Source organism: Xyrauchen texanus, chromosome 21 (assembly GCF_025860055.1).
Source record: "Xyrauchen texanus isolate HMW12.3.18 chromosome 21, RBS_HiC_50CHRs, whole genome shotgun sequence".
Taxonomy (NCBI): Eukaryota; Metazoa; Chordata; class Actinopteri; order Cypriniformes; family Catostomidae; genus Xyrauchen; species Xyrauchen texanus.
In genome coordinates, this window is record NC_068296.1 from 34,509,569 (window position 1) to 34,522,276 (window position 12,708).

The 12,708-nt window shown below is 37.4% G+C and overlaps 1 protein-coding gene across 2 annotated transcripts in view; it reads left to right on the top strand.

Moving 5' to 3' along the window:
- The window catches only part of LOC127661925 (contactin-5-like), a 360,754-nt gene that overhangs the window by 297,902 nt on the left and 50,144 nt on the right, over window positions 1-12,708 (top strand). For both annotated transcript variants that reach the window (XM_052152886.1, XM_052152887.1), the window contains exon 12: window positions 949-1,093. In XM_052152886.1, the coding sequence (XP_052008846.1) occupies window positions 949-1,093 (145 nt within the window). The remainder of the gene's footprint in view (window positions 1-948; window positions 1,094-12,708) is intronic.

Sequence of the window (12,708 nt, forward strand, 5' to 3'; positions counted from 1 at the left end):
AAACTTGACCATGGTGTTGCAAAGAGAAGACTTGGACTAAGCATTTTGTTACAAACCATTAGTTTAAATTAAAACTGTAATACACAGTGAATAATAATAAGAAAAATGTCTTGTTTGTAATAAAGTCTTATAATAAATAATAAAGTCTTGACTCATAGAATCATTGTGTCTGTTGAGATGGTAAGTGTAGAAATAACCACCAAGCCTTTACCATTTAGATGAAGGAAAAATTACCAAAGCCATTAGAAGGGATAATACATGCTTTACATGTGTCTACATTAAGGTACATTTTCATAGGTAAGTAATGTTGAATAAGTGTTGTTAATAATTTATATCATGTGAGGTAAAATGTCTCACTGTTTGGCAGGTATATTGCATTAAATGTACCCCTTTTATGAATGATGTTATATCCACATCCATGATTTATATTACATTTGTAAATTATCATAAGTTATGAATGAACCTCTTTATAATTCCTTAACCGAGGGAACAAATGTAAAATGTTACCAATTTCTGTTACCCAAAAACTGGTTTGATATTTGTGTATGTATTTAAGCTGAATTGTTTAAATGTGCCCCATATTTCCCTATATGTGTGTTTATTGAACTGTAACTTTTACCATGGGCAATAACAGTGAAAATGTTCATAGATGTTTTTTTGTGTGTGTTTGTGCCTATACAGACACTTTTTTACAAAAACAATCAGCCTACCCTAAGAAATATTCACTGGAGTGAAAAATGTTACAACTGGCCCCAGTCTACCCTACTTGCTTTTGTATCCTGGTATTTTTTTTATTAAGATGGCACTATGTGTTTTATAAACATTGCCTGAGAAATATTCACAGGAGTAAAAAGTGTGACAACAACCCCCAGCCTCCCATTGCCACACAGTTTGTCAGCTTTTATTTTTGTCTCTAAAGGTGCCACTGTGTTTATGTTTTATAAACAGCATCAGCTCCCATGTTCAGCAGCAATCCTGTCCATCTCATCGCCACCGTGGGTAAAGAAGTCTCCCTGGAGTGTCGGCCACGTGCATCACCCAAACCCAGAATTTCATGGAGGAAAAACGAGCGGAGAATCCAGCCCAGCCGAAGGTGATTCTCAGTCCCTGTCCTTACATGTTTTGCATGAAAGTGAGATCATTTTAGGATTCTGGATAGCACAGTTGCAGACCACTCCTAAGGGTCCATGTTTTTAATTTATTCCAATTAAAAAAAAACACTGTAAACACGCATACATTTACATGAATCTGTATGCACAGGGGCTTTAATCAATGTTCTTGTCCAATGATTACCGGGCTCATGCTGGGTTCAGCTCGACTGTGATGCTATGTGATGACAGGTTTGTTTGCACTCAAGAGCTATTAGTCACATTTGCTCTACCGGGTTGGGCTGAGATTGATGCCCGGATAATTTACTATTCTTACACTTGTGGATACTTATATGTGTGTATATACATGTTTTTTAGCACGTTGTAGCACATTGTTGTGAGGTTGCTAGAGTGTTGTAGGAGTTTGTTAGGGTGTTACCTTGTGACCCAAGTCAAATCTAATAATGATTCAAATAAATAATTCTTACTCCAGATAGTTTAAGTCATTAGACTGAAGGCTGTTTAAGGATGCTAAGCAATGAAGGTACTTGGTGCATTAACCTGCCACTGGCGCTTCAGTTCTTAAAGTGTGAGAGCAGGACAAACAGGCCTAGTGTGGTGTACCCCATCTGGACTATTTTGAATTATTTTTGTATTTAAATATGCACTAACAAGACTGCTGTCATGGATCTGACACTGATTTTAAAAGATGCTGTGTCAAGTTACAGCTCAGAAAAAGAGAAGCCATTCGACTTCATCAGCTGCTCTGGGTCTTGCTGTATTAAGCACAAATGCACCAGGGATGCATTCTTTCATTCTCTGTGCTATTTATTAATTGTTGGTGTTTGTAAACATGCACTAGATGGACATCTTTGACCGTTTTGATGCTTTTCTAGCTATGTGATACTGTTTGTGTGTGCATCTATCCACCATGCTTTGGACAATGTATGTAAATTTTTTTCGACTCAAATCTGCATGGATTGCTTGCCAGTCAATACGATTCAAGCTTTGCAAAGGAACTGTTATTCAAGGATGGTGTTGTTAAAAACACTTGGACTGATCAAAAACATATGTAAACTGTTTCATCCATGAATGTTTCAGATGACTATGTTGATAGTTTATGGTGCTGCTGTGCTTGAGTGAACAGTATAATATATTGCAATGTATTGGATGTGCTTTTTGTAAACTCTGAAACTCCGTTTTTTATATCGAGGAGCTTGTTTGCTTTCTTCCAACTGAGTTTCAAATATGGCTCTTCATAACAGTGGCTGTTTACATTGAAGTTTTAAAGAGGCGTTTAGGCCAAAACCAAGCATTTCAGACAGAGGGCCAGAGACAGGGTGGAAAATGATCATATTGATAAATTATGACTGTTTTGGTGCCAAAAAAAATTTGTTTTACTAATATTATATTAGAGAAGATAATAATTTTTACACACAGTATATATATATATATATATATATATATATATATATATATATATATATATATATATATATATATAAAGCATTACAAGACTCCTTTAAATGCTTGCTGTCATAAAACCTTGATTTTGAGAAAATTGGCTCTAAAGATTTAATGGAATCCTTTTCCATCATCCACCCAGACTCTCAGAGATTGTGTATCCTCCGGCACTGGAGGGGTTAAATACTCTAGAATGAGTTGTATCCACTCTGCATCTGTTGTCGCATCTCTGATAATTTTATTTAAATTATTTTTTTCCAGCTACTTAACTATGGACTTTGGATAACTTTCCTGAGGTAAATGTAGGCTACTGTTAAGTGTTGATATCATCAACTTTTTCCCAAGCTTGAAACACTGATTCGTCTGTAACATTAAAATTATCATTTCGGCCAGTTGCTTTGTATCTTTCAACATCCCATCTTATGTTCATTCATGTGATTTTATTTATATATTTATTTATTGCTCTACTTTTTAGTAAAGAGGAGGTCTGATCAGAGGAGAAATTCTATATCAAAGTATTTCTAGCAAGTCAGTCCACTTGGCAGCCATCTTTGGAAAGCTCCTGAACAGCTATTGCACAGTTTCTATGTACTTGAATGGGGAAAGACCAAAACGGTTGGTCAAGATTACGATCAAAGAACATAATTCAAAACACCAGTAAAATCTGACAACACTGGAATCATAAATTGTACTTCTTTACCTCAGATTATGCTAAAAAACAGATTCTGCTAAAAAACCTTTTTCCAGCTTGTATAGCTAACGCGCATGCACCTTCTTGTGTTGATTTACAGCCGTTGTCTGTATATAAAAGGTGATTGGCTCTTTTCCTTTAAGAAGGGACTTCCTTTCTACATCTGTTGACTGTTGCAATTATTTCCAATAATTTTAATAGAAGTGGCCACCCCGTTTGAATTGACAGCAGTTGAAGCGATTTGACAATGCATTAAACCAGTGTTTCCCAACCACTGTGCCGTGGAAAGGTGTGCCGTGGAAATGATCAAATTCCACAAAATAAATAAAAGCATGAAAAAATATATATTAATTTCAGGGATCCAAACTCCGCACCTTTCTGAGAAATTTGCCGTTTTGAAACCATAATCGGTCACTTCTGTGATTGTGAAGAGCAATTATTAATGTGCAAAAGTGATTGATGTTTATACACGTTAAGTGTCTTTCACATGACTCACGTCAGCACTGCAGAATACAGTGAAGTCTATAAAGTGATGCCACTTTACACCAAAGTGCTTTTCACAAACATGATTTTGCTTCACCATTAATGTTTTTGAGAGTACTAAGCAACAATAAATATATAAAAACTGTTCAAATTTGTGAAGAGACATTGAATTTGAATGCATTGAATGTATTTTAATTAAATATTACCTTATCGTAAATATTACCTTATCGATAACAAATATCAAGAGACCCCAGTTATTGAACTCATTTAAATTCACCAAGAAAACGCTTAGACTATATTGCCGTGGCATATATATATATATATATATATATATATATATATATATATATATATATATATATATATATATATATACATATATATATGTATATAACAATGATCCTTTATGTAGAATGCATCTGTTTGCGGCAAACTGTTTAAGCTATTATATAAGGTCGACGTAATATACATTTAATTATGAGCATGCATACCAATCATTTGAGTTTATATGTGTCTTTGAACTTGACATAATGTGCACTTGTTTGCTGAATTTCAATGCAACAGTGTTCTTTATGGATTTATCACATTTATTCAAATGGTTGCACTGTTTTGTCCATTTTATAATTGTTGGTTACAGTTAGAATTTGAAAGGAAAGTATATTTAAATATTACGCATTAGTACAGACAGCAGGGTAAAACGTAACTGCTGTGCAAAAAGTGAAATCATTTAATATTGATTTATTTTATTGTCTTTATCATTCTTTTATGGTCTTGTACAACAGACCTCATTAGAATTAAAACAGCTCGTCCAGACCATAATTTTCAAGACCCTGTGTGCTGATAGCTCAACCTCTGTTGCCATTGATTTATGCTTCATTATAAATGAGCACAAAGAAAATGAGTGCTAGCTGGTGTACAGGAACTTGATGGAGAGGATGTGTCAATCATCATGAGTGACAGATCTGACATTATTGCCTCCTGTCGAGCGCTGTTGGCCACGAGTGAAAGAGCAGCTGTTTATTAACTGAGATTTACAGAAACAGACATGTCTAGACATGCTAGGAACAGCAAGTGCCCGTTAACTAATATTATCAAGAGTGTTTTCCTAACCAGATGATGAATCATAAGCCTAGATTTGATATGTTGTTCTATATATTGTATGTGTGCAAGTGTATGTATGCAATAGAGATATTTAAATATCGTACATACCCCCTCTTTACACACTTTTCACTGTTGTCATCCTGTGAATTTACACCATTTACATCTGAACACTGCACGTATTTGGCACCAAAAGTGTGCTTATGTACTCTTGCAAAGACTGTAATGAAACTCCAAAAAGTTTCTTTCTCCAAACAGATTTTTTCAAACGATATGCATGTTGAAAGTCGACACTGACATTTGCACTGTATAATTTTGCACTAATTCCTAACCTTTACATGATCGTTCTGATTTTCATAATCAGATGCAAATTCATGAATGATCTTAAGCCATTTAATCCCTTTCATTAACCAATTCAGTCATGCTGAGTTACAAACAAGGTCACCAAGACCTTACTTTGTTTCTCTTCTTGTCACAAAGCATTCAACCACCATGAAACATTAATATACTGTCAAGCTTATTATTAAAAAGAATGCCAGACATGAGAAGTTCTCAACCCCACGTGGGAGATTTCCTGCTGCAGCTTGTCAAAGTCTGGCATTGGGGTTGTTCACACAGAATTTGTCCTTGCATAACATATGCACAATTTTTATTGTTTTCACTTGCGTCAGACAGTGAACTTTGACTGCTTCGCTCTATTTTCTAGTTTCTATTTGGTCCCGGGAAGGTGGGTTTGTGCCCACAGACGATGTTGTTGTCGGTGATGTCTGGTAAGGACCTGCCTTACAACAGGCATACAAGCCCTCAGTCCAGCCTCTCTCAGCCTATTGCGGAAAGTCTGAGCACTGATGGAGGGATTGTGCATTCCTGGTGTAACTCGGGCAGTTGTTGTTGCCATCCTGTATCTGTCCCGCAGGTGTGATATTTGGATGTACTAATCCTGTGCAGGTGTTTTTACACGTGGTCTGCCACTGCGAGGATGATCAGCTGTCCTTCCTGTCTCCCTGTAGTGCTGTCTTAGGCGTCTCACCGTACCAACATTGCCCTGTTATTGCCCTGGCCACATCTGCAGTCCTCATGCCTCCATGCAGCATGCCTAAGGCACATTCACACAGATGAGCAGAGACTCTGGGCATCTTTCTTTTGGTGTTTTTCAGAGTCAGTAGAAAGGTCTCTTTAGTGTCCTAAGTTTTTAAGACTGTGACCTTAATTGCCTACCGTCTGTAAGCTGTTAGTGTCTTAACAACCATCCCACAGGTGCATGTTCATTAATTGTTTATGGTTCATTTAACAAGCATGGAAAACATTGTTTAAACGCTATACAATAAAGATCTGTAAAATGTATATGTATAATGTATATACACTGATGAACCAAAATATATTGACCACTCACAGGTGAACCGAAAAAGTTTGAGAATTTTAGTTCTCATAGTCAACATTTTAAATACAGAAGAAATGGGCAGGAGTAAAGACCTGAGCAACTTTGACAAGGGTGAAAATTGTAATGGCCAGATGACTAGGTCAGAGCATCTCTGAAACCATCTCTGAAAGGCTTGTGGGGTGCTCCCGGTCAGCAGTTGTGAGAATCTACCAACAGTGATCCGAGGAGGGACAAACCGGCAACAGGGTGTTGGGCGCCCAAAGCTCAATAGATGCACGAGGGCAACAAAGACTATCTCGTCTGCTCCAAACCGACAGACTGTCTACTGTGACACAAGTCACAGAAACTTTAATGATTGGTTTCAGAAGGAATGTGTCACAACACACAGTGAATTTCACCCTGCGAATGTGGCTGCTTAGCCTCAGACCGGTCAGAGTGATGACCACTGTCCACAGTCAAAAGCACCTACAATTGGCACAAGAGCACCGAAACTGGACCTTGGAGCAGTGGAAGAAGGTCGCCTGGTCCGATGATTTCTGTTATCTTTTACATCACAAGGATGGTCGTGTGCATGTGCGCTGTTCACCTGGGGAAGTAATGGCACTAAGATGCACTGTAGGAAGATGACAAGCTGGTGGAGGGAGTGTGATGCTCTGGGCAATGTTCTTCTAGGAAACCCTGGGTTCAGCCATTCATACGGACGTCAATTTGACACGTGCCACCTATCTAAACATAGTTGCAGACCAGGTACACCTCTTCATGGCAGAATGATTTCCTAATGGCAGTGGCCTCTTTCAGCAGGATAATGTACCCTGCTTCACTGCACACATTGTTGGGGAATGGTTTGAGGAAAATGATGAAGAGTTCAAGGTGTTACCCTGTCCTCCAATTTCCCCAGATCTCAATCCGATTGAGCACCTTTGGGATGTGCTGGACCAACAAGTCCGATCCATGGCGGCTCCACCTCGCAATTTATAGGACTTTAAGGATCTGCTGCCAATGTTTTGGGGCCAGATAACACAGAACACATTCAGAGGTCTTGTAGAATCCAGACCTTGGTGGGTCAGTGCTGTTTTGGTGGCACTCGGAGTACCAACAGCATATTAGGCAGGTGGTAATAATGTTTTGGCGAATGGTGGATTGGTGAATGATTTCAGTGAGGGGCAGCAGGAGCATTTTAGTGGAGGAGGCAGCGGCAGACGTGAGAGAGAGATACACAAACCCTGTCTGTGTGTGTGTGTGTGTGTGTGTGTGTGTGTGTGTGTGTGTGTGTGTGTGTGTGTGTGTGTGTGTGTGTGTGTGTGTGTGTGTGTGTGCGTATGAGTGTCTTCATGGTCATACGTATCTGGCTGAAAAGCAGTGCGTGTTTTTGTTTTGTTACACACTGAAAAGTGTTTATTAAATGTCTACGTGTTTGTCAAGCCATCCCAGCTTCCTCCTCCTCCAATTCCAAATCTTTGAATTGTTACGTATATATATATATATATATATATATATATATATTGTTATAAGTCTGAATATATAAATGTAAATCTGAATAATGGACATTAAGACATTCATAAATAATGGAATATTTTAAAATATATAGTTATGAATCCTGAATATATAGCTACAAATCAGCATCTATAGTTGTTGTGGTTACACTTTATTTTGCAGTGTCATTGTTACAGTTTAGTTACAAAAGTTATTACTGATTATTGATAATTAACAACATGTACATACTATAGGGTTAGGGTTAGTTGCTTGTAATTATGCACAAGTGACTGTTGTTACTGTAGTCAATATGTGTGTAACAAGGTCTTTGTTGAATAAAGTGTCATAATTTTAAATCCAGATGAATTCATATTTACATATTTATCACAGGCCATGCGAGGTTACAAGTGGATGATGCAAAATAATTTTCTGGCTTTTCTGCTGACAGTGGTACTGCTGCAAAGCAGGCAATTTATTCTGAGAAATAACCATTGGGATTTGCGCTCTTTTCAAATTGTCCTGCGAAATGGCTTCGCCAGCCCCAGACCAGCCATAATGCACAACAGCACATGCAAGAGGGCCTGGGCTCTGTCTGCAAAGCGATGCTAAAAATGTCCACACACAGCATAAAGCCGACACTTACCTTGACACCCCGCCTCTCTTGCTGCTTTTTATCAAGCCATAGGTCTAGTCTCTCAAATCAATAATTCACATGTAATGGTGTAACCAGCATTCATATGCTATTTTCCCTTCCAATGGCTACATACCCTGCAGTAAAAGATAGTAGACTCAGAACAAGAGTTCTTGAGGTCAGTGTCACAGTTGTCAGACATTGTGTATGTGGAATGTTTGAAATAGCAGTGTACATCACATTTTAAATGATGTTGCCTGCTGCGTGATAGATGTTTGTTGCAACATATTCACACGGGAAGTCGGCATGCTGTTTCTGAAAGTTCCAGTACCCTAGGATCGGCAACAGTAGGCAGACTCACTGACATGCCCTGTCTCCCATTGAACATATTTGGAAAGGCTCAACAACAATTTATTTCCCTCGTGGCACGACTGGTAGCACATTGAGTCAGTTGCATGGGTAACCACAGTTCAAACCCCATTCAAATGAGGAAGTAATCACATTTGTATAAACAATCATGAGCGTGATAAGAAGGTTGCATTTTTATCCCTAGCATGGCATTTTGTCTCTACTAATGGATAGGGTTAGATTTGTGTTTTGGTTGGGGGGAAGATAAAATAAGCATTTTTCTTCACTGTTTTACACCCTGTTCAGCTGAAAACAATTCTTTTTACAACTGGTTTCTGCCAACATCTCCTGGATATAAATGAATGTAACAACTGTTTATATGCTCTGAAACGCTTACCGCTTTAGCCTCTGGAGGCAGTGTTTTCAAATTCGGTCAACATATACTGATTTTGGCTAAAGAAAAATCAGCACACACTTGCCAATTTATATGTGAGATCAGGCTAGTTAGTTTATAGATTACTGATAGATGGTAGAATTGAACAGCCCAAGAATGTGCCATTCTTTGGGTATCAAGGTGATGAATTTACTTCCACATGAATGGCCGTACCCAGGGTTTCCCAGCAGAACATTTCCCACAGCATCACACTCCCTCTTCAGGCTTGTTGTCTTCCCACGTGATGTAAAAGAAAACAGGACTCATCAAACCAGGCGACCTACTTCCACTGATCCAAGGTCCAGTTTCGACACTCGCGTACCTATTGTAGACATTTTCGATGGAGGACAGGTGTCATCATAATGTTTTGGCTCATCGGTGTATACTTATTTGATTTATTTTGATTTGCTGAAAGTGCAACACTCCCCACCACAATGTTCTTGGTGGTTGTCAAAGTGTTGCTGCGTGGTTGCTAAGGTGTTGTGGGTGGTTGCTAGATCATTTATGTGGTTGCTAGGTAGATGCTTACTGGCCTGGTTAAACTTTTTATTTTTTATCCATTTTATTATCCAACTCGCAAACCACTTTTCAGTCTCAATGCCGAAAGGTAATAACACAGCTCGCCGAAACAAGTTTTTTTTTGAGTTTTTGGTTTGGTTGTTTAGGTAATATTAGACTTGCCTTAGCTTGCACAATTAATAATCAGATTTCAGTAACATTACCAGCATTATGGAAATGTAAGAAGTGACAAAAGAGATGAGATTTAGTATGAAAGATCCAAGAGCAAATCTCATTACTTGCTTTTATTGCTTAAACAGCCTAATGTATTGTTGAGTGATAATGGATTCTTTTCCCACTTCAACTGAGTTTTAAAATGGGTTTTCAGTCAAATCTTTGTTGAGGTGTGTGAAATGAAATTTACAGTCTGTCACATTTTTGTGCACATCTGGGTGACTGTAGCAGAAGGATTTTCAGACATAAGCTGCATCCAAGAAAGGTGTCTCTTGATGAAGAGATGTTCAATTGTGAGTGGAGCAGGGGTGTGGTTGAAGCTGCCCTGCTTTTATCTGACATTGACAGCTGTATGGAGTTAATGAAGGTTTGCAATTCATATGAATTTTCACTAATATTCAAGGGTATTGTATTCTAAATAAAAAGGATTAATCCCATTAGTTTCAAAGTATGGCACATCACTCTCAAAAATGTTGAAACAATGGCAAAGAAGCCATAATTGGGAAAATCAAAAGTTATTTTAAAGCTCATTTACTTAATCAATATTTTTGACTCATTTTGCAATAAAAATATGTTAACGTTCTTAAAACAAGATACATTAATTTTAAAATGGTTGACCTTCTACTGCCATGATCTCTCAAATCTACACAAACATCTTATTTAAATAGCTTTCAGTTTACCATCTACATTTAAGGAGGTGTGTTTGCATGGATTGGCAATGACTTAATTAAAATACTCAAGATTCAGCAATATTTAAGCAGTGATTGCGGCTACTCAAACTAGTGAATAAGACATAGGTTTTCCTGTGTGTAACCGTTTTGTTTTTTGTGTTGTACAGGATACGAATGGTCTGATCTTGTAGATGTTTGAGAAGAATAGATTGTTAAAGTGAGGTCTTTGCATTGAATGGCCTGAAATATATTTTAGGTGGCTCTATGGGGACATTTCATTTTTACTGCCTTCGTCATGAAGGCTGATTTACATATTGCTTTTACCCACCGGTCTCCACCGTGTGTCCTTTCTGTTTCAGTGTCCTTGCCGAATGTGGGTTCTTGCTCTCCTCTGCTTAAGGGAACATTTCCTGGCTGATGTCGCTTCATGAATTTTACATGTACAGGACGGGTTATACTTTGTCACGCCTCTGTGAATTTCTGTCTGACAATTCTCATCAGCCTATGTTAGATGAGGGAGCTTAACGCTGTAAATATGGAAGCCAAACATCCAGAGACAAATTAAGAAGGAAGAAATTAGTCTGACGGCTCCCTTTCATTGAGACTTTTATTTTTAGGCCAAAATTGAATTTTAATAAAATGATTGCTTTGTAAATATTCAACATCACACCACTGCCAATCAAAGCACATGTAAGGAAATACTAGAAAGGAATATAATTTTAAATATATAGATGGAGATTTCCTGTCCAAATCATTGAGGTATCAGAAGGTTGCCAGATCCCAGTACTTGAACAAGTGAGTCCAATGATTGGCCAGTTTGTTTCTTTGCTTCTCCAAATATAATATGTATTAAACCCTATTAACCTATTTAACCTTTTAAGCTATGAAGGTGTTTTTAAAGATTTCCTGTTTCAGTGGCATACCCACAATTGAGCTTACATCTCTACAAAGAAGAAAAAAAGAGTCAATTTTTTTGTACTATTTTAAAAATAACTTTTTTAGATGATAAAGATTTTGATATGTAATGAAATTTCTGTCTCAGCCTAAGAAACTGCTGAAATTCTTTTTTTTTCTTATTTTACATTATATACAGTATCTCAGGGTGTAAATAAGGTAGCTCAAAAGCTTTTGTTTTGTTCCCAATCATACTATCCGCAACAGCATAACATTTTGTGTTGATATGACAAAGCAATAGAAAGTTATAGCATTACAAAAAAAAATTCTCCTAGTTCCCAAAATGTCTCCAAGTGACCAAAAGCCATTCCAAACAAATAAAACATAATTATTGTACATAAAAACGAATTACACATGCAAATACAACAATGACTAAAGGTAGGCTCTCTCTCCAAAGCATGCAACCATGAGTAATGAAATATCATTCAGTTCCATTCTGTGTCTTTTGAGCCATCATTAAGTCTGTGTCATGTACTTGGCGCTATCTCCTGGTGGCCATATATAATTAAAGTGAACGATCCTCTCTGCCCATATTTGGATGACTTCCACCTCTGGTTGCAGCAATGTGAATCCTTATTATTGTTCCATGATGCTGGACAACGTACTTCATAATTTCCAATTAAATCATCTGATCCAGGAATGCTGATGTGTTTTTAACCAGAAAGCACATTATGTGCTATGTGCACATTGATTGACATGCTTTAAAATTATACCTATTTTGTGTTGGTCAAGACTATAATTATTCATATTTAGATTTTTTTTTTCTCACCAATCCATGCTTAAAGGGTTAAATACTTGATTGTGAATACACAATAATAATTTTAGCATATGTACATTTAGTGCCACTTAAGGTGATGACTTTTATGAGGTATAATACAACTGGGACCCTGCTGCTCATATACACTACTGGAGATCTCAGGTGGTTTCTCAGATATATTAATTTACTTAGAACCCTACATTGTGTTTCTCTGGACCTCAGACAAGAAATTAATTGTCTTTGTTTGAAGTTAATTCATTTCATGAGGTGCTCTGTGAACTGCTCTAAGTACAGTGAATGAGCGAGAGCGATAAGATAAAAGAAAAGCTTGAGTTGTTTGTGTAAAATTCAATTTGCCTTCCTGCTCTCTCTTGATTTTTGAAAGAATGAAATATCATATCTCATCTTGACTCACTCGCAAATTAACTGTATTCCAAAAAAGCCTATTTGACTTGCTGTCTTCTTGGGCTAGTATATTAATCACCAGAGGTTTTCTGTCTACAC